Raw genomic sequence first — 22402 nt, forward strand, 5'->3', positions numbered from 1 at the left:
AGTTTATAGATGTATTCTCAAGTTAGATTGGTTGTTACATAGAGAAATAAAAACACGTCTATATTAATGTTTTTCGATTTTGATCTCGCTTAATCCACTCTGCAAGAGTGCCCAATAATCAAATCAAGGTATACAATTGGAGTTTAACAAAGCGAGTATAACAAAAGAATATTTCTAAAATTAAGTTTTGACTGATATATAGTTTTCAATAATTTTATTAGAAATATATTTATCCCTCGTGCGCGCGCGTATTTACTTTACGCACTCAAAAATATATATTTTTCTTGAAAATCCCTTACGTCTTATTTATTAAATATGTTATATATCAACCATGAGCAAATATTTATTAGGTTTTCCCATTTTAATCATTTTTTTTCTTTACTTGCGATGAGCGTAAAGTCAAATATAAATTATGAAAATATTTCTTTCACGTATAATATAATTGAACAAAAATGCCGATATATACATTTTTTTATCTCATTTTGTCGAACGAATTTAATACGCTTTCCAAGTAGAACAAAAAAATGATCAAAATGATGTGATTAATACAATCGAATAAGAATTTGTGGTTTACTGATATATAATATATCCAATGCATGTATATAAATAAGATAAAGATTTTCAAGTTGCGTTGAAATTAAAAAAAATTGCCACGAAAACCAAGGAATGAATGTATGTAAAACCGATGATCAGTATTTACATTGTTGATTAAGAAATAGAACACAAAAAAGAAAAAACAGAAATAGAAAAAAAAATATGAAAGGAAAGACTACTATTAACCTCTTCGGTACTGCTGTTGTTCGCTATAGATAATACTTCATCTAATATAATTAAATAATACTTAATAATATTTAATTATATTAGATTAAATATTATTTATAGTAGCTCGCATAATATAATGCCTTTATACGTTTTTGTCACAAACAATTGCTCTGCATTTATTTCCTCTTGGTTTTGTCATTATTATAAAATCGGGAAATGTTTTTCAATAATATAATCTTTCTACTTCGATCGGCTGTATATATATATATATTTTCTAGCTTTCGACTTTTAAAGTTGACTATAGTATCGAAGGGGCTAATGAAGTTATTTATATCGATTAGATCTTAATTCGATTAGCACGTTTGATTAAGGCCAAAAAAATTATGTTTCTTGCCAAGTTTCTATATATATATATATAGAAATTTTATATATATATATTTATATATATATATATATAAAGTATTAGATATTAAATGAAATTAAAAAAATATTATACATTTTACATAGCAAGTGCAAAGGCAATGCGGAGATTGTCTCTGTTGGCAATGCACAACTTCTATATTATTTATGTGTTCCTAAGAACCTGTACTTTTTCTTTTTTCTCAATTCAAGCAAATATTTATAATTGTTCGAATAATATTTTTTTATTTATTATTTCATTTAATATATGAGACTCATCACAGATGGGTAGGATGCGAATGAGTTATAACCTGCCGAATGAAAGTCGAAATGCGCGCCATATATTTTAATCGATGGATGGTTAAAAGATTTTATGTAAAAGAAAATTTTGAATAAAAACGAGAAACGTATGTGACGTTAGAATCATAAGAAAAATATTTTACACGTAGAAACGAAGAAAAAATGAAAGCGAATGAATGAAAATGTTATTGATTTGACTGCCGAGGCATGCTTATCTTATATTTTTCTTATAAATATGCATCTAAATACTCTCTTGTAAATGTCTTTCTCTAAACGTGTATACTAGAGATCGTTAAACAGTATAAAAAAAGTACATGATTTCAACGAATATTTTGGGAACTTTTCCAAAATGAATGATAATAATTTAATAAGGAACAACAGCGTTTTAGTGCTGCTGAATCATGAATACTTTAATGAAATAAGTTCCTGTAAATGTATTTTAGAAATGTCTGCAAGCAAAATTTAATGAATCGATATCTATAATATTTATTTCTATATAATAGAAAAAAAAAAATTCAAGTGTTGTATCAAGCGTTATGTAGACGGCGATTTTTATGAAAAAAAATCGTCGTCTTTTAATTTTATTGAGACTCTATTCGCACGATCGAGTAAAGACATAAAGAAAATGAAATGTTACGAAAAGGAGAAAGTTAACTTCTATTTAAAGGAAGTTAATTTAAATTTGATAGATCACGAAGAAAAAGTAAACGATTTGATGTTAATATAGCAAAAGTGTTTGCGCCTTTTTTAAAAGGCTTACACAAAAAGATATTTTTAAGTAAAAAAAAAAAAAAAAAAAAAGAAAAAAAAGAAAAAAAGAAAAAAAAAAAAGAAAAAGATCTGCTCATACGATGTTACTTTTAAAAAATAAATGAAAATCATAAAGATTTTCAGACTGTCGTCATAGCACTTGATGATTTTTTTTCAAACTTATTCTCAAGAAAATCAACAGCGTTACTCCGTTATTATTATTGTTAATATATACTCTAACATGCGCGCGATTATGTATCAGATTTCTTATATTCGATATTTCTTTCAATCTTGTTTTAGGACAATTATATTAATACAATCCTAATTGCAATTAATATCATTACTTTTTCACAACTTCACTGATCACAATTTGTTGAATTGTAAAATTATAAAATTGGTGCTTTTTCAATGTAATTAAAGCAATAAAAATTTCCTATATAGAAAAATATTAATAAAATTCTTTTTGCTCTAAAAAAAAATGCTTTAATGAACGTTACGATATATACGCTGGAATTTTATTGATATTTTTTATATTCTACGAAATTTTTCCTATTAGTACTGTGATTACTTTATAATTCGTATTTATTTATTCATTTATATTTATTCGAATGAACAATCGTTAAAAAGAAATAGAATATTACTTGCTTATCGTCATAGATATTAAGAGTACCTGCGAATGATTCTGACGATTTGATTACAGGAAGTAAGACGACATTAAAAAATTTCGAAGAAAGTTCCTAGTATTTGATTTGCGGCCATATCCATTATTTATAAAAATAAAAAAAATATATATATTATATGTATACCTGTGCGAATGCACAATAATTATTATATATTATCGTTACTTTTATCTCTTCTATTACTATTCTATTACTGCTTTTCCTTCTAATTATTTTCCATTAGTTTTCCTTCTAATTCTTTTTCATTGTTATCATTGTTATCGTTATTATTGGCTTATCATTTATAATCATTCCAAGCTTGTGATTTCAATCATATTTATTATCTAATTGATGCGTATCGAAATATGCATTACATAAAAAAAACACATGCACAAAACAAATGAGTGGCATGCCTTTAACAATATTGTAATGATATTCAGAGAATAATAAAGATGCGCGAAAAAATTTTCCGGTATATATGCACCATGTATTTTAATATCCTACTTTTCATCGGTGTTTTCATAAAAAAAAAAAAAAAAAAAAAAAAAAAAAAAAAAAAAAAAAAAAAAAAAAAAAAAAAAATATATATATATATTTGTATATAATTTTTTCTATGATTTAAAAGCGTAACTTAATTGGTAAGATGAAACAAGGTCAAAACAATTAACAAAAAAAAGAAGTTAAAAATTTAAGTCACTACATAAGATACGATTTAAATTTGCCGCCATAAACTTCCGCAAGGTTGTTGCTGCAGAATGCTACTGAGAAAGCGCGGGAAAGTGAAATAACAAATGATACTCGGTAATTACAAGTCCATAGATTATAAACAATTATTATCGCAAAAAAACCTTGGTAAAAGTTAAAAATAGAATATCATTGAAACCAAATCTTCAACAGTTTTGAAATATAATACTTTCGTAAACACGCAAAAGTGAAATAATTTAAAGTATACCATGATATTCAGTACGTGAGTCAGCAATGTTTTCTATCGAAAGAACAATGTTCATGAATGTCATCGTTTCTCAGTAATTTCCGCCATGACGATTATAAAAAAAAAGCCGCGATTACTCATTGACAAATTTCCGGTCGTATCGTTTTTGAACTCATAAAAGAGAGAGAAAGAAAAAGAAAAATAAGATTTGAAATAGAGAGCTGTATCTGTATTGGTGATAAGTCAAGAAAGAGATTTGTGATCACGATATCTCCCGCTGCGATCCTCGTCAGGTTGGATAGTTTTCCTCTCCATAGTCTTAGCTCATCATACTACTCTCTCTCTCTCTCTCTCGCGCTCCCTCATTCCCCCTCTCTATCTCTCTGTCCAATCTTCTTATAACCTCGTGTGCGTTACTACTTCTCTTTCTCACTCTCTGCTTCCCCCTCCGTTCTCCTGGATCGCCACCCCTCCTTCGGAGAAGCTTCATCGTATTCTCTAACGTTTCGAACCTCAACTAGACTATATTTTCAGAACGTTTCAATTTTGGCTAGCTGCGTTACTTCTATTTCATCATACGTTTTATATATCGTCTTGCTTTGTTCGTACTTTTTTCCGTAATGTTATAACTCATCGTTCTCCTTCTCTTTTCCCTTTTCTTCCTATCTCGTTCTCAACAAGGTTTTCTCTCTCTCTCTCTCTCTCTCTCTCTCTATATATATATATATATATATATATATACACATATATATATATCTATCTATCTCTATCCTTCCGTACGTACGTACGCGTACGCACGAACACACACACGCATACATTTATGTACGTATACGTATACGGAGGTACCGGGTAAAGAATAATCGTCGCGCGACTTTACGTATTCTCGCGCACATTACGGACGTTTCCAGGCTCCAGGATGCAGGCTATCAAGTGCGTGGTTGTCGGTGACGGGTACGTATATATCTTTTCAAACGGAATCCAAAAAATGGGTCGTAAGGTCGTTATTACAAAGGGTAATAACAAACAGGTCAAACCCATAAACGATGACGATGAGTTGTTACCTCAGTGGCTCAGCCTCTCTCCAGCTTGTTCACCTCGAAATTCTAAAAGTCCATTTTTCAATGTGTTTCATGAGTTCACCACGCCCGTGAGCTCGTTGAAGATGTCTTTTACGTTTTATATATAAAATTGTTCGGTCGGATTCCTATTCCATCGAATGAAAAAATTTCTAAGCGAAATGTGTATCACGCCTATAGATTACGTATCGAGGACAAATCGCTTATTTGGCATTTCGCTCGAGACAATGTAGTGTTTAATACAATTATGATATCTTCAAATTTATCATTTAAGCATTATTCTTTTCAAAAAGAGAATTAATGGAAAAACATTAGAAAATTTGATATCTTGATATATAATGGGACCCATATTATCATATAATATACATTTTATTTTGAAATCAATGAAACAAATAATAATCATTGTACTTGTACAACTACAGAGCTGTGGGTAAAACGTGCCTCTTGATAAGTTATACCACCAATGCATTCCCGGGAGAATATATCCCAACGGTATTTGACAACTATTCTGCAAACGTGATGGTGGATGGAAAGCCCATTAACCTAGGTCTATGGGATACTGCTGGTCAGGAAGATTATGACAGATTAAGACCATTATCCTATCCACAGACAGATGTATTTTTGATTTGTTTCTCGTTGGTAAATCCTGCAAGTTTTGAGAATGTTCGTGCCAAATGGTATCCAGAGGTACGTCATCACTGTCCTGCCACTCCAATTATTTTGGTAGGCACTAAATTGGATCTACGTGAGGACAAAGAAACTATCGAGCGTCTTAAAGATAAGAAATTGGCACCTATTACTTATCCTCAGGTTTGTAACATTTAACTTCTTCTAGCATGAGTTTAAAATCTTTTGAATGCTTGATCAGAGTTGGCATGTATTATTATTATTATTATTATTATTATTATTATTATTATTATTATTATTATTAGTATTATTATTATCACGTTGATATCATTATTTTTAGGGTTTGGCAATGGCGAAAGAGATAGGTGCTGTTAAATATTTAGAGTGTTCTGCTTTAACGCAGAAGGGTTTGAAGACTGTTTTTGATGAAGCAATTCGTGCTGTTTTATGTCCTGTTCTTCAGGTTAAACCAAAACGCAGATGTTTCCTTCTATAATATTAATTGTTATCCTTTGCCTAATGGTCTGGAGTTCAATCGAGCATATTACCATTTCATCTCCAGCCTGTCAATTTTAATTGAATCACTACAAGTTACCGATCTTCGACCCCATAGTGCAGTTTGTGTCCAGCTCTGATAGACTGACAACAACTGCCATGAAAACGCACAAATATCAATTTGGTGATTCTTACACTAAAATATTAAACTACCATTGTGGACAAAATTTACATTAATTGGAAATGCAAACTTATGCTGTTATCTCTGGTACTGAAATTGAACAGATCAAAGCACTTGTGCCGATCACATAAATTTCCAGTCTAAGCTTTAATCTCATAACAAAGAGAAGAATAAGTAGGCTGGCTATTCTAGATAAACAAAGTATAAAAGATGCCGAAAGAAGAACTGATTCTGTACAGTATGCTAAAGTGTGTTATTAATATTATGATTAATAATTATATATAAAGGGTAAAATACAAACATTGCTATGTAATTGTACAAGAGCCCAGAAATCGAATACTAATCAGCTTAATCAAACGGGAGAGTGATCCATGTATAGTTTGCAGCTGTATATACACATAAAAGAATAAAATTTAGAATTTTATCTTTATAAGAGGAGATACGTTAGCATGATCCATCGATCATAGATATGTGTTACTGCTACATAAATTTAGCTAGATTGGTTTCTCACTTTATACGTTGTTTTAGTCCAATTTTGAATATTATTGCATTAAAAAATAATTAGCCGTAAGAAAATATTTTTAAAATGATATCTTAAATTCATGAAGATTTTGTATATATATATAAAGTCAGAACTCTCTCTATATATGGAATTTGAATTGCTATGTAATCGTGATACCATATGCAATTGCAAACCATGGAAGATGCCACACCTTTTTAATTAAACTGATCAACATTTCTCTATACATACCAGAGTTTAAAACAGACGATTGTGTAAGTTTTTGGTGTATATGATATGAGTATGTATGTAAAATCGATTTATTACATTCTCTGCTTCCTTGTGCTGTTCTTTTTTTTTTTTTTTTTTTTTTCTTTTTTCTTCTTACAGTTTTACTGTAGAATCTGTTATTAGTACGCACAGTACATTGTCTTGATGTGGGCTGTTTTGCATACCAGCCAAACATTAGAGATACATACAATTAAATGAAAGAAGCAGAGGACAAGTGTATACAAAATAAAATGCAGTATAAATGATTGAGTGTATGGCAGGTATGTTAGTTGTGTGATAAAAAGGGAGCACGAATGTGTAAGGATAGAAAAAGAAAAAGAAAAAGAAAAAGAAAAAGAAAAAGAAAAAGGAAAAAAAACAAAAAAAAAAAAACAAAAAACAAATCTATAGCAAATAATTGTACATAAATGCTGAAGTTCAAATGTATTCCTATTATTATCACTTATGTGTATAAGTCACTGATCGAATCTAAATCGAACGTTACTTGTTTTTTTATATATATATTATAAATATATATAAAACGGCTGGATCAAGATCTATCTATTCGAACGTCGTGAAAAGTCCACCCACCAACCTGTGCAATCTGTCAGGTGGAATTAGGATTCGGTCCATGGAAGGAAAAAAAAGAAAAAAAAAAAAAAAGAAAAGAAGAAAAAAAAAACCATAAATACTGTAACTAAATATGCTTTATTAAATGGGTGTTTATTAAGCATCTTTCTATTTTTCTTGTTAAACTATGTTCTTTGTAATCCTATTTTATGCCGATACATCGAAGAAAGTATTTATTAGAGATTTAACTTGTTCTGGTGTATACTTGATGTATTTTCCTGGATTTTTGGAAAAAGATACTCCACGATACTTGTTATAGAAAGCAATGTACAAGGGAACGATAGCTTGTTCAAGTTCTTTGCGTATTTCTTCGCGTAAACGTCCATCAGGTACAGAATAAGAGCGTTGACACTTAGCAAGTTCTTCCAATTCCCTTGTAAATCCTAAAAACTTCTCTTTGAGTATTTTAGAACCAGGTTCTGTAAGAAGAAACAAATTGTAATTTAATCAGATCTATGAAATCGAAGTTATTAATTTATATATTAAATTATAAACCTGGCTCATCGAATGAATGTTCAAGAAAACCTCGAGCCTTAACAAGCGTTGTGGAGACATAATTGGTCTTATCTTTGACAAGTAAATCAACGTAAGTTTGTTCGATGGTTGGTTCTGCTAATAGCAAAAGTTCCATTAGAGAACTGCGGCGTAAAGCATTTACAACGTAATTATGATTGTTTAAGCGAAAAAGCGCTCGCAATGAAGGATCAGAGTACGACGCGTCACTTTTGCTGACTAATGCTAAGTTCAATTGTGCTAAAACTTTTTCTGTAATAATGTAAAGTCATTAATTTTTGTTCAATTCTTTAATTATTGCAATTAACATTAGTATAATACTAACTAATGTAAATGCCAAGTACAATTTTATGTGCATTTTCTGTTTGTTTTGCAGATGATGGAACAACAGATTCCACATCTGTGTTACGTCGAAGAACTGTTCCTGCAGTGTCCGCATATTCAGCTAATTGTTCTAGAAAAACTAAGACGTTGCTTGTACCCTCCGCTACGGTACCATCTTTAGGTAAAATCGCACTAGATTCATTTCTAACACTTTCTGCAAAATCTTCTAAAGCTTTAGCTCCCTGAAAAATATTCTTATTCATTAGTAAATACAAGGGGAGAGCTCTTGTTAGCATATTAAGATATTTCAACATACCGTTCCGTTCAATGCATTGAGTACAGAGGCAAATTTAGATCTAAGTGCATAATCACATCCTTCTACTGCCCTCTCTAAGTCTGGCTTAAGTTCTCCAAGATGTTTCAAAATTGGAAAAACCACCAGAACTGCAGAAAAATCACGTCTTGCGATACAACGTTTAGCCCTTGTTGCGATACTTTCTCCATCATGGGCCACAAGATCCATAGCATTGCGTACCGTAGCTTCAAGTACTTGAAGTTGTAAAGAAGGTGGGAGAATTCTACTAACCAACGAGCGTTCTGCTTGCATAAGTTTATGAAGACCTGCGGTTAATAGAAGATAATTTTCCATTTCCTGTTCATCCGGTGCTACATCTTCTATTGAATATCCAGATAGTTGTGGCTGTGGTTTCCTTGATGCAGTTAAAGATAGACCAAATCCAGTAGTTTGTGATGCTCTAAATAACATTTTACTTGCTTTCTTTTCAAGTGCATGTTGTAATTTTCGCGATGCCCATCTTCCTGTTGTTTCTTGAGTACCACTCGAATGACGATTCGCAAATTTGGCTTTCTTAAAAGCATAATAAAAGATAATTGATAATTATAAATTCATAATTGATAATTATTGTCATATACAATGTCAGTAGATTTTAAACCATAACTTTATATTAAAGAATTTACCGGCATTGGACTGCCTGCATGTGTGCTTCCTCCGCTTGCACTTCTTTGATGTTCTTTAAGTAACTGTAAAGATCGAAGGACAATACTAGAACGTACAGTAGCATAAATTTTTGCATGTTTATGTTGACCTCTTTCTTCTAACCAACCAGCAATTTTAAGTAAGTCATCCATGACAGCTTCTGGCAATTGACATAATGACTGTGGGGCATCTTCTCCGCTCGTATCCTCGTCAGAACCAATGAGATCCAAAAGAACAATTGGTAATATGGGTTTACTTTGTCTGGTCAAAATATCATGAAATTCTGTGTGCAAAGCTTCTAATCCAATGGCAAATAAACTTGTAACATTCTCCAATTCCACGGAACTTGGATTATTCTTTTGAAAATATCGTTGAGCATTGTACAAACGGTTCATAGCATCAAGAAAATTGCTTAAACCAGCTGAACTGCTAGGTCCATTACGTATTGACTTTTCAACTTCTTGACATACGCCATAATATCCAATAGCATGATCCAATATACTAAGTGTTTTTTCTATATCTATAATATATATATATATAAATACAAACATTACGGATTAATTATAGAGAATAAAGAATAAAAATATTTATTGAATTTGTTCATTTCAAAGGGCATACATACTATGCTGTTGAGACTGTAAATTTCCAGTTTCATTATAAACAGGAAGTATGGTACGCCGTAAAGTAGCCAAACGTTGTTCCAAAGAGGAAAGTATTCCAAGAACACCACTTGTTAGTTTTCGACTTCGTTCTTCTGCTTCTTTTAATGCTTCTAAAGCTGCTATCTCTGATTCCAATTTGCATTGTATTTCAAATCTTCGTTCAGAAGTATCATTTAAAGTGGTATGCATTTTGATATTGTTGCTTTTCTAAGACGATGTTGACAGATTATGTCGTCGTCGTTGTTGTTGTTGTCGTTGTTGTTGTTGTTGTTGTTGTTGTTGTTGCTGTTGTTGTCGTTGTCGTTGTTATTATTTATAAGCATTCTTCTAGATTAAAAGATAAATGAAATCTCCCATATTAGATGTCAGATTCATATTACTGTTTGCATCAGGTCTCCTCTGTTTTCAGACGGGATATAAAACACGTCATACTGCATTCACGAAAGGAAACGTTACTGTCAGCGCCAATGCGTTAATGCTCTAAGCTTTATTAAACGGAATGCACGTTCAGGCATGTTTCAAATGAAACATGCTCTTTCGATTTTCTTCCAACCAAAATCAAAGAAATATTGAATCAATTTTAAGATAGTAGTAACAAGGTGATTGACCTTATCGCTCGTTTACCATACATTTTGACAAATCAGAAAAAGAGATTTATATAGAATTAATTTGATTGGATAAATTTACAAGACACCTGTTGATTGGTTAATTTTTTCAGTGCAAGTAACATATAAGATCGATTGAAAAATACTAGAGGAACTCGACAAAGCTTGAGAAAGAAAGGGGAACGGAAAAAGCATTGTTGATAAATAAATGAATTTTTCATAAAGTATCTTTCAAAAACGATCTCTGAATGGAAAGAACAATTTCAATATGTTCCTCGAGTTTGAACGTTGTCTATGGGACAGTACGAAGTTTCGATTGGACATTCAAAATATCAAGACCAAATGATATAGGAACATTTTGATAACGTAAGTTAGCAAACATAATCATACTAGTCGAAATTGGTCAGGCATGCTCTGTCATACGAAACCTCCTAGGCAAAGGTGGTGCTGCTCGACGAAAGAGGGGGGGGAACCGCGGTCACGTGACCGAGCTGCGTTTTGAGCGCACTAACCAGGTACGAGTGAATTCGTTGTTTTTTTCGTGTTTTTTCGCGCGCCGCGGCCGAAAAAGCCGAGGCGTCGTGAATTCCGCTTATTTCTGCCTTTGCACGCGCCCCCAAGGACGCGAACGACCTTCGTAATAACCGTGAGTTACACGCAAATATTTAGACTGAACCTTCTTACGGGCAATCCATCGATGCTTCGATGCGACGATGGTTGACAAGCCTTCCTCGCAGATCCAGAAATGGCGTCTCCCGTGCACATGGTCTACTAAAAGCGTATGACTTCGTTGTCGCCGTTACGGAATTTACAATCTTAATGAAAACGTTTGTGCCCGTCTCTACTACAGTCTTGAGTGAGAGTTCTTCCACAAGCTGCTGCCCCCAAGTCGAGGATGTACCAGACGGAATGTCTTTTGTGCTATTCCTCGTAATCGTTCTCGCATAATCGCCACTTATGTCAAAATCTTTTTCTTCTGGTATTCTTCCGTTAATCGTGATAAATCAGTGTTTCGTAATATTCTTTCAAATTTTCATACTCTTAGTACCATTCGACTTCTCTACAGGATGCCCCATCATCTTAGAGAAGAATCTTAAGGATATTTCTACAATATGATCGTGTTACTGGCCATTTGAACGCACATGTTGATCGTTCCATTGTTCCTTCAAATTTTATTCCTCTATTATATAATATTTTACTCTTTGAGATTTGTTCCAAGATGAATATTATTTGGCTGTCCTAACCTTCTATGGTTTAAGCATTTAACGAATGAATTTATTGCAAATCTTTATTATCCTAATACCTCTAATATTACCTTGCGAAATTGTTTTAATGAAAACTATCATTCGAGTTTTTTCTTTTTGGAATATATACATCCATGATTGAAACTTTAAGTATAGAAGTTGTCTTAGCGACTTATCAGTTTATAATTTTTTAAATTATAGCATGCGAAGCAAGTTTTGTTTTGAAACATTTTTCTATTGCAGTGTGTGTATATATATATATATATACATACATTATATATATATATATATATATATATATATATATATCTTTGTTTAAGTGTTACATTAGGTATTATTTTTATTTGTCGTTTATAACATAGACTTATAACTCTTATTTTATTCATGTATACATTACATTTGTACAGTTATAATGAATGTAGTTCATTATTATAGAAAATTAATACGTATTGTATCCTATCACAGAATTATAATTTGTTAAATATATTTATTCATTCATTTTTGACATATTTAATAATGGCTTAAATATATTTTTGATATATTTAATAATGTTTATATATATATATATATATATATATCTAAATAATATTATTTAATATCTATACTTATTATGTTATATATCCATTTATTTATTTCTGATCATTATGATGCATTATTTATTAGATAAATTAAAATGATATTGTTGTTATTTCAAACAATTGTTCTATTCAAATAACGACAATCTATTATTATTCATTTGAGGAATGTTTCTTCTGAATAATAATTTAGAACATATACAATATGGCTGTATCTTTCCTCATATGGGTATTCTGTATATTGTTCTTTTTTGTTACAGATTGTAAATAGAGAGTGTATATAGAGTGATAGGTGAGTGAGAGATAGTGTGTGGAGCTATATTTGGCAATGAGTTCAAGTAATAAAACATCAGTGTCCTCCAGTGGGAGAGGCACTAATAAAAACAAATTATCACAGCAACATGGAAAGTCAGACCATCACCAAACTAAATCATCAGATTCAACAAAACATGATAAAGTGCAGGTTAGTAATAAATATATTGTTATTTTGATGCTGAAAGTAATTGGCTTATATCAGTGTTTTTATTTACATGTATAAAAGTATTGTGTATATAGAAAACAAATAATAAAATAAAAAAGAAACAAAATTAAATGTACTACTTAGAAAATTATATGTAAATATAATGTAAGAAGATGATGATGATAATTAAAAAATTGTATTAAATTATCAATAAGAAAACTTTGATTAAAATAAAAACTTCTTAGATTTAATAAGTATTTTGTAATAAGTAAATACCATGGCATTTTCATTCTTTTTTCAGCCAAATACTGTTCAGGTCCGGCATGCACAGATCATTGACACTCGCATGGGAGGAGTTGAAGATCCAGTATTTAAAGAACGGATCAAAGAAGTTATGGATTTAACGTGTCGTTCCGAAGATGAAGTCATTATGGCTTTGCACGATAGCGATGGAGATTTGAATCGTGCGGCCATTGATCTCTTGGAAGGTGTTAAAACAGAATGGGAAGTCAAAAAAAAGAAGCCTCGTCAACCAAGTGGCTCAAAGCAAACTGCTGATCAACCAGGTGGTCAAAATGATGGCGGTGATTGGGAAGAAAGACGTAATCAACGAAGTGGTGGACCACCACGAATGCGAGGTCGTGCGAATCATGACAACCGTGAATGTGAGTTTAAAATAACCACGATAATTGGGACCACTTATCTTTTTTTTTTTTTTTTTTTTTTTTTTTCTTTTTTTTTTTTTCCCCTTTCTTTTTTTTTCTTTTTTTCTTGTATTAGACAAATCGACCAATTCTTAAAACAGGAATAGAAAATTTATTAAAGATTTCTAAATTATGATTAGGGCGTGGTCGTGAAAATAAAGAGAATGAAAGAAACATGGAAGAGAGCGCTCGAGATGGCAGCTACAGTGGCAGTAGAAGAGGACGAGGAGGTCCTGGTAGATCAGGACGTGGAGGTCGTGGAGGTGGAAGAGGTCTTGGACCACGAACATTTGCGAATCGTAATGATCCTGCTTCAACTTCTTCGACTCATAGTTTTAGTCGACCAATTGACACTTGGGCAGGTAGCGAAGAACAGCAACAAAGCATTCAGGAACCAAAAATGGGTAAGTATTTCTAACATATTTTTCTATAATGAAAATTCAATTTAATCATTATTAAAAATCTTAATGCAGAAGCTTGGAATAATTATGAATCAACAGAAGATTGGGATAATGAGGAATATACAGGATCATTAGCAGATACAAAAGTTTTTACTCCAAGTACGTCTTTAACTGAACAAGCTCCTGTACATGATGAACCAAAGACTTCAGATTTACAAACGATGCAGTCAAATCAGACTGTTAACCTGGGACTATTGCAACAAGAAGTGAGTAAAATTATGATGGGAATATGACATGCAATGCATGTAACGCTTTCGATATTATTTGACAATAATGCCATTTAATTTATTATTCGTAAGGAAATATCAAAATTATCTGAAATACCAACGATACAACAACAAGCATTAATTCCACAACAAGCTCAACAGCAACAAACTGTGCTGAGCTTACCAACAATGCAACTTTCACAACAACCAAATGCTATTAGTGGTGGTGTATTAACTGCTGCACAAACTCAATATTTGACACAGCTAACTCAACAAACTAGTGAAAATCTAAAAACAGCAGGACAGTCTTCATTTCCATCTTCAATAACAAATCAGGTACTTGACTGGTAAATTAATAATCAATTATTTTTTAAGCTTAAATTAAATAAATATTAACAAATCTATGATATTTAACATTATAGCCCCAAAGACAATCCAAACAACGTCCAAGAGTACCACCTCCGTCTAAAATACCATCTAGTGCGGTAGAAATGCCGGGCGATGCAGTCAACAGTGGCATCGGATTTCTCGATGTTCAGTTTGGCGCACTTGAATTTGGAAGTGATTCAAGCTCGCTTGATGGTTCAGCTAATGAAAAATATAATTCAAGTAATAATACCATCTCTAATGTTGACGTTCCATCTACCACAAATACTGTAAACACAGCTGGGACAAATAGTTCCATTGATATTGAAACTACACAAACTTCCACAACACCATTTAATGCCACTTCTCAAATGGTAAATTAATATATTTGTATTTAATTATTTCTTTAATCATTGCATAATGATTTAAATTTACGTTTATGTATTTGCATAATTATTTAACTCTTTAATTATATGACTTATTTTTTTTAGTTATCGAGCAGTGACAGTTTACCAGTATCAAATGATCATTCAATAAATTCTCAAACTTTTGCGGGACGTGGAACTACTGGTCAAACTTTGGATATAACCAAACAGGATTTCACATCGCAAGTTTCTCCAGGAAATGCAGCTACGTATGGCGCAGCGACGTATCAATCCCAAAAGACATCATTTCAACCGTCTAGTGCCACACAAAGCAGTTATAACACATATTCTACAAATACGCAATCAGGACAGTCTTTCCAGACTGTTTCAGTCACAAACGCCAATACGTATTCTGCAACTGCAACAGTATCACAAACAAGTTATAATTCTTCATCATCATTCCCACAATCAAATTCTTCAAACTTTAGTCAAGCATCTCCTTCTGCATCAACATCCGCAGCTTCTGTTTACAATCAGCCAACTACTACCAATCAGGTAACTTCAATATAATATAGATGACATATTTTTACATATTACATTATATACTAATTTTATATATTGATTATGTCAGGTATATCAATCAACGAGTGGTTATGCATCCACAACAACCTCTCAATATCAACCATCTTCTGTAGCTACAAATACTGTATCAAATAGTAATGCTGGATACCAAACAAGTGGTTACCAAGGATCTTCTTCATTTCAATCTACTCCTCAAGCTTATCAACCATCTGCTACTACATTTAGTTCACCTATTACTCAGACCACTGGACCTTATCAAAGTGCAGCACAATCCGTAAGTTTTATCCTTCTATCGAGTTTACAGGGCAAGCTTAAAAGTCAAAGTTATAAATGATTAAAACTTTTAAAATTCACATTTGCAGGTTTATGCGAGTGCGTATGGAAATTACACAAGTCAACCACAAACTGCATCTCACAACCATAAGCTGAATAGTAGTACAACAAAGGATTCCCAATATGAAAGTAGTACAACGACTTCTAACAATTCTCTTGCTACGACGACGACAACTACATTAGGGCTTAGTTCAGCTTCTGTGAATAGTTCTCAAACAAAAGTAACTAGTTCGAATGGTAAGTTATAATATGCTTTGTATAATTATAAATTTTACGATATAATAATTCTTTATACATGAATATTCTTCTTTTATCAGCTGTACCAAAAAGTACATCGAGCGGCGTTGTAACGGGTAGTAGTGGCACTGGCAATATAACAGGCGGAGGAGCAGCAGGCAGTATGGCACCGATGCTTAGTCACCAGTACATTATGGGTCAGGGAGTGCCATATACATTTCAACAACCAATGTACAGCTACGAAGACTTACAACTTATGCAACAAAGAATACCGCATATGGTCAGTTGTTGCCTGATTTATTAACTTGCCTTACATGAACATCCGTACAATTCATTCAAGTAAATATATATATATATATATATATATATATATATATATATATATATCCTATATAACGTCTTTACTTGAATGAATTGAATTGCTTTTTTAGAGTAATGTACATTGATGCAGCACACGTTCCTTTTATCAGTTTTTATCTTCACCAACATGAGTTATGAATCATTTTTGAAAGAAGACAATATTGACACATGCATTATGACAATTTTAAGTTAGGGTGCTCTTAATCACGTTCTATATCATGTTATCACTCTTTACTTTATTTACAGAATGCCAACTCAATCATTTTTTAAATGCTTGGTAGTTGCTCGCAATTCAATCACTATGTTGATGAAATTCTTAGTGTTGAATTTTTAAATTTTTAAATTTTTAAATTTAATATCCTATTCTGGAAGAGCATCATCTCGCATATAAGACAAGCAGTACTTTATTGAGATCACCTCTACTCCTTTAAACTTTTATTCGGTAGCATACTTAAGAAAGTCGTCTACGATCAATTGAAAAAGGTATAAAAGGTATAATAAAAAGTGCAAAATTATATTATTGGGAGCATAGTTAGTTATGCTTAAAAGAGAAAAAAGAAAAGTGATCTTGATCGCAGACATGGCATAGCTTAATTATCTCTTTTATCTTTTTTTTTTTTTTATTTATTTATTTTTTTTCTCTTTTTTTTTTTTTTTTTTTTTTTCCACTTCTAACTAATTTCATTTGCTCAGTATCTGATGTCATGTATTTCGAACTGTATGAAAATAGACATCATAATCCCAGCAAGTGGGCATTGTACTTTGTTTCATAGTTATGATCAGGCACTTAATTTAAATTATAATAAGAGATACTTACTTGAAGTAAGTTAAACTATGAAACATGGTCACAATTTACCGTACATTATCCATCCTTTTCCAGTACATGTAGATCTTAGAACTTAGTTAGCGTCCTTGTATTTGAAGTACACAGTGTATGCATGTAGTTTTGTGTTTGGCCTCCCTGACTAACCTGCAGCCAACTACTGGTTACTATGACGCGGCTCTGGGCTATCAGACGACTGGACCAGCAACCAGTCTTGGTGGGGCACGAGGTGATGCGTTGTCTGGTGTACAAGGTGTTCAAGGAGTGCAAGGTGTCCAAGGAGCTTATACCAGTATTAGCGACGCTAGGTTTGCCAGAAATGATAGTAATGCGTCACCGGTTCCTTCTACTATGTCGCAACAGGTAAGATTTAAATACCTATTTAATAGTGTATTTAATAGTATTTTTGCAACAGCTTGATTTAATTGTAATACTTTTATTAATGAACTTGCATCTTCGGACAACAAGGCGGTATTTCTGTACTTACAATATTTGCAGACTGCTACACAGCATCAACAACCTATGATGAATCCAACACTTCCTCCAGGTTACGCATATTTCACATATAGCGGAGGCATAATGCCAGGAGGTTTTCAATATGGAACTCCTGCTATTTATCCCGTAAGATTCTTTGAATGATGTATATTATAATTGACTTTATTTAAAATATTATTAATATAATTTACCATAGCAGATAGCAACTGCAGGAAATGCTGGTACAAATAGCGGAGCGTACAGCGCTAAACCAGGAAGTTATGGATCTGGTTATGGCGGTGGTGCAAGTTACGATGCTTTAGCATCCGCAGGGCCATCCGGAGAGTATAAAGCTGCTGGGAGTAATTATACTGGTACACAGGCGGGCAAAACTGGTACTTCTACAGGAAATACCAATACTGGTGGATCATCTGCGACTGATATTAGTGCAACGATGTATGCAAAGAGTCACGTAGCACTTAGCAAAGTAAATGTAAGTAATAATGCTGACCCTTAATTCTGATATAAATAAATAATATTCAGGAGTTAATCCTTTTTCTGTGTACGTGCGTGTGTACGCGTGATATTGATCTGATAGTATAAAAGTAATATTTTATAAAATAACAACAAACAAATTACAGTCATATGAAAAACAAGCTTTCCATTCTGCGACTCCACCGCCATTTGGTATTACTGGTAGCCAAAATGCAGGATTGCCTGGAGGATACGGCACGCCGCACTTATTTATACCAACGATGCCTCATCAATTACATCAACCACTTCATCAGGATGGTACCAACAGCACAGGTCAAAGGTCCAATACAAGTTCACAAAACAAAGCTCAAGCTAAGCCTGGTTACAGTCCTAGCTATTGGGCTGGAAGCAATTAAAATATATCTTTGAACGGGATAAAGAAGAAAGGAGCAATGTAACAACCGTTTTAGAAAAATAAACATTCGCCATTGTGAGATATGGTGGTGTAAAACATGGACGTTGATATAAAGGGTTTACGCGATACATGAGAATAAGGACAAAAGATTTTTTTTTTTTTTTTTTTTTTTTCTTTTTGTTTTTTTTTTTTCATCAGGTTATACATTTTGGCTATAAATCAATACGGACTAAAGAGTGGGTCTTAATCGTTGGAAGGATTAAACAATATTTGTTGTTTCTCTTACGAGAAAAGAATCTTAGATGTTCTTTAAGATTATTCTATCAAAGTCAACTTCCCTTAAAAATGATTCTCATACTGAATATTAATTTCAGTTCTTTATTTCAAAATCGTGACGTTTCAAATATTAACAATGATTATTTTGTTATATTATCTTGATTTTGTGTTTCATATAATGAAATGTGTAAGAGGGAAGTTTTTGTTTCGTCTACTACTAATACATCTTATGCTTGAAAAGCATATATTGATATGTTATATGATGTTTTTGAAGTTAAACAATGTTTATTATGAGAGCAAATGAATTGTATAATTCTTCCTAACGGAAGTTGCACTCGTGCCAAATAGACTGGTAGCGTGAGTGATAATTTCGAGAACTTGTCTGGTTACTTGTCTTTATCACGAACGCAGGATCAAAGCGCGAGCAGGCTTCGTGTGGTTCGTACCACTAGTAAACCTACTACCGAGTGTGTGAATAGCGTAGCGCTTGTGTGAAAGAAAAAGAAAAACCATAAAAGCTAACGGCTGCTGTATCAGCTCCTGTATATGCTTCAGTACACTACAGTGCAATTGCGAATATACCGCATCGACTGCAAAAAGTGATAGTTTTTTGTAAAATGTAGGCATTTTGGCTAACATCTAACGTGCTCCTTTACACGAAGAAAAAAGAAAAATAAGAAAAAAAGAAAAAAACACAAAGCACCCTTTCATGAAATAATGTAAAGATGTGTTTCTGTAAATTGCAGTGTTTGTATGTATCAAGAAAATTTTAAGTACATAAACATTTATGATTATAATATTTTCACTTTTTGGTACATGAAATATAAGCAGGGATTATATCAGAGCAATTATTTGTACCTATACAGAGAGTATTCTGTTCACTTGGATCGCTAATTCGAGTGATTAAAATAGGTGAACATTACTTTTTGTTATAAGGTATAGAACAAAAGTTCCCGAACCAAAAAGGTAATCTCTTATGATTATATTATCTGAAATAATTGTATAAAATTATTTTATATTTATAAAAAATCAAATTAAGAAATTTTAGATATGCCTGTACAAGTATCAAGGGACATTAGGAGATATCAACAAATTTCTTATTGTATCTTTAATCAAATCGAAATGCAGCCCTGTTTCCTTCTGATCGTAGAGACTCTATTAAGATTTCTTTCTAGAGAGTTAAAACGACAATTATTCATAATAATATTACTTTAATATCCTTTAAACGTGATCGTTACATGAAATTCGATGATCGTTATGTTTCTTCATTGATTTATCATCCACAAAGTAATAATGAAGAAGATTTAATATTCAGCACAAATAACTCTTTATTTACATATTACTATTATATTTGGCAAGATTTTGCGATTATTTTATAAGCATATAAAAAAATAATAAAAAAGCATATAAAAAGGTAAAAAAAAAAAAAATTCAAAAAAGAAAAAAAAAAATATGATTCATTTTGTAAACATATTATAGAAATTTTAACTCGTAAAAAGTTAAAACAACTTTAAAATGCATTATATCATTAAATCATTATTTAATAGAGCTCTTTAATTATAAGGAAGAAAATTTATACGATTTCTTATTATACATATTTATATTGCAAACCATTCTCTAAATTTTCGATTTAGCACGTTGTGAACGATTGTGAATGATCGTTAATTGAAAGATCTATTGTTTATATCTCGTTCGCACATTTTATTTGGAATTGTAGGTCTGATAATATTATCGGATAAACAGAATAAAAGGCAATTTTTTGCATTTCAATTGATAAGAAGGAAGCACGTCACGCAATTATAGTTATTTAGTATACGATATACTTAGATTCACCCGATATTACGTGCTGAAGTAATTGACTAGAACAAATCTATGATAATTTGTCGTCTTTCACCGACAAAGGAAAGTAGATACTTCAATGTATTTTTAGTCATATAACCAGTCTGCCAGTCTATCTATTTGATACGAAGAAAGAGAACCGATCATCTGTTTGTTCCAAGAGTATCGATCATATTTCAAATTACGCGAGTGTTGGAGAGAGATCACGTGAACGATCTTTAAAAGGAGGGAAATTTGAAAGAGAAATTATTTGGTGACCAATGCACGCTTTAGAAGTTATAGTTTACATCTTTGCATTATGAAATAGAAAATCATTGCCAATATTCTTCCCATGAAAACGAACGATGCTATTTATGCATGTAGAACGTTCCACATGTGGTGCTGTGAGAATTTTTACGATTTGTGCGTGGTTATCATGTACCATAAGTGGGATATAAATTCTCTTTTACTATTAACAAAAAAAAAAAACAAAAAAAAAGATGAAAGATAAAAAAACGGTTGTCAAAGCTTTATTAAGTACCGCTGACATAAACGAGAAACAAATAGTTGTAAGTAAACTTTCTCTCTCTCTCTCTCTCACTCTCTCTCTCTCTTCCTCTCTCTCTCTCTCTCTCTCTCTCTCTCTCTCTCTGTCTCTCTCATTTTCTATCTTTTCTTCTCTCGTTAGCCGTCACAAGCGGTAATATACATAAGCGGTATGAATAGGATATGTTTGAGGATATTGGAAGACCAAATGTAGGCTAGCTTCCTTGCTCTCAAAAATATACCATTTGTACTGAGAAATTTTGAGAAAAAAAAAAATGTAGACGATTCAATTTCACAAGAATCCTCCGAGAAATGATAAACAACGCCACTGGTTATAGGTACACATTAAGAACGTTAAGAAAAGGGGGACGTTGATCACGTGTTCGTTGTTCTTTGTATATTGTTCAGCGGACACTACAAAGAAAGCATTTGCAGTAATGAGAGAAAAAAAAAAAGCGGGAAAATGTTTATGTTCTTGTTTTATCTTAGCATAGGCTTTAGTTATTTCAAACTTTTTTTCTGTACACATGGATATACTTAGGAAGAAATACGATAAATGTGATTATAATGAAAAATGAAACAAAAAAAAAAAAGATGGATATTGTTATGGTAAAGATTGAAAAGAAGCCACTAAACAAAATGATTAAAGGGAAAAATGAAAAAGGAAAAAAAAAAAAAACAAGGATAAACTTCAGAGTAAGCACGTTTGTTCTCGTAATAATTATTATACAATTCATAATTTTTGTATTTTTGTCAAATATTAACCGATCGACCGAGAATGCAAAATGCATTACGCCACTACTGCTAACTATTATATAATTATTAAAAATAATAATAGCTACTACTGTGTATAAATATGAATATATAAGAATAAATGTATTAAAGAAATCTTGTAATTCAAGTACCTGCTGTGCTTGGAAGACATTTTGAACTTTATAATTTTATCAGTACTAAGTACGTAGTATTTTGTGCATTCTTTACGATTTATAAATACATATACATA

At 32.0% G+C, this 22402-nt stretch overlaps 3 protein-coding genes across 6 annotated transcripts; 2 read left to right on the forward strand and 1 right to left on the reverse strand.

Moving 5' to 3' along the window:
* The first annotated feature begins 4236 nt into the window (after positions 1–4236).
* LOC124954524 (ras-related protein Rac1) lies at positions 4237–7682 on the forward strand. Its single transcript, XM_047507586.1, has 3 exons — positions 4237–4752; positions 5300–5687; positions 5845–7682. The coding sequence occupies exons 1-3, from the start codon at positions 4718–4720 to the stop codon at positions 5998–6000; spliced, it is 579 nt and encodes a 192-aa protein (XP_047363542.1). The 5' UTR covers positions 4237–4717; the 3' UTR covers positions 6001–7682.
* LOC124954521 (exocyst complex component 7) lies at positions 7639–10649 on the reverse strand. The gene is made up of 6 exons (XM_047507579.1): positions 10036–10649; positions 9395–9933; positions 8733–9284; positions 8418–8658; positions 8075–8344; positions 7639–7998 (listed from the first exon to the last, which is right to left on the reverse strand). Exons 1-6 carry the CDS (start codon positions 10262–10264, stop codon positions 7727–7729), a joined length of 2103 nt encoding a protein of 700 aa, XP_047363535.1. The 5' UTR covers positions 10265–10649; the 3' UTR covers positions 7639–7726.
* A 427-nt stretch (positions 10650–11076) lies between these two features.
* LOC124954518 (protein lingerer) lies at positions 11077–22349 on the forward strand. 4 transcript variants are annotated; one of them, XM_047507569.1, is made up of 15 exons: positions 11077–11195; positions 12760–12962; positions 13261–13624; positions 13804–14067; positions 14137–14330; positions 14424–14666; positions 14753–15070; positions 15188–15616; positions 15693–15917; positions 16006–16213; positions 16294–16493; positions 17550–17759; positions 17895–18017; positions 18088–18363; positions 18512–22349. In XM_047507569.1, exons 2-15 carry the CDS (start codon positions 12828–12830, stop codon positions 18758–18760), a joined length of 3438 nt encoding a protein of 1145 aa, XP_047363525.1. In that variant the 5' UTR covers positions 11077–11195; positions 12760–12827; the 3' UTR covers positions 18761–22349. The 4 variants fall into 4 exon arrangements, with proteins under 4 accessions (XP_047363525.1, XP_047363523.1, XP_047363526.1 ...); XM_047507567.1 differs by having other exon boundaries at positions 11188–11326; XM_047507570.1 differs by lacking the exon at positions 11077–11195 and having other exon boundaries at positions 18091–18363.
* The last annotated feature ends 53 nt before the right edge of the window (positions 22350–22402 follow it).

The sequence above is a fragment of the Vespa velutina genome, chromosome 15 (assembly GCF_912470025.1).
Source record: "Vespa velutina chromosome 15, iVesVel2.1, whole genome shotgun sequence".
Taxonomy (NCBI): domain Eukaryota; kingdom Metazoa; phylum Arthropoda; class Insecta; order Hymenoptera; family Vespidae; genus Vespa; species Vespa velutina.

Bases quoted from the DNA above. Each gene is read 5' to 3' on its own strand.
- LOC124954518 (XM_047507569.1), top strand. From the start codon at position 12,828: ATGAGTTCAAGTAATAAAACATCAGTGTCCTCCAGTGGGAGAGGCACT. The intron at 16,214-16,293 runs GTAAGTTATAAT...TTCTTTTATCAG, and splicing joins AAAAGTAACTAGTTCGAATG to CTGTACCAAAAAGTACATCG. The intron at 18,018-18,087 runs GTAAGATTCTTT...AATTTACCATAG, and splicing joins GAACTCCTGCTATTTATCCC to CAGATAGCAACTGCAGGAAA.
- LOC124954524 (XM_047507586.1), top strand. From the start codon at position 4,718: ATGCAGGCTATCAAGTGCGTGGTTGTCGGTGACGG. The intron at 4,753-5,299 runs GTACGTATATAT...GTACAACTACAG, and splicing joins TGCGTGGTTGTCGGTGACGG to AGCTGTGGGTAAAACGTGCC. The intron at 5,688-5,844 runs GTTTGTAACATT...CATTATTTTTAG, and splicing joins CACCTATTACTTATCCTCAG to GGTTTGGCAATGGCGAAAGA.
- LOC124954521 (XM_047507579.1), bottom strand. From the start codon at position 10,264: ATGCATACCACTTTAAATGATACTTCTGAACGAAGATTTGAAATACAA. The intron at 9,285-9,394 runs GTAAATTCTTTA...TATGCTTTTAAG, and splicing joins ATGCAGGCAGTCCAATGCCG to AAAGCCAAATTTGCGAATCG. The intron at 7,999-8,074 runs GTTTATAATTTA...TTCTTCTTACAG, and splicing joins ACATTCATTCGATGAGCCAG to AACCTGGTTCTAAAATACTC.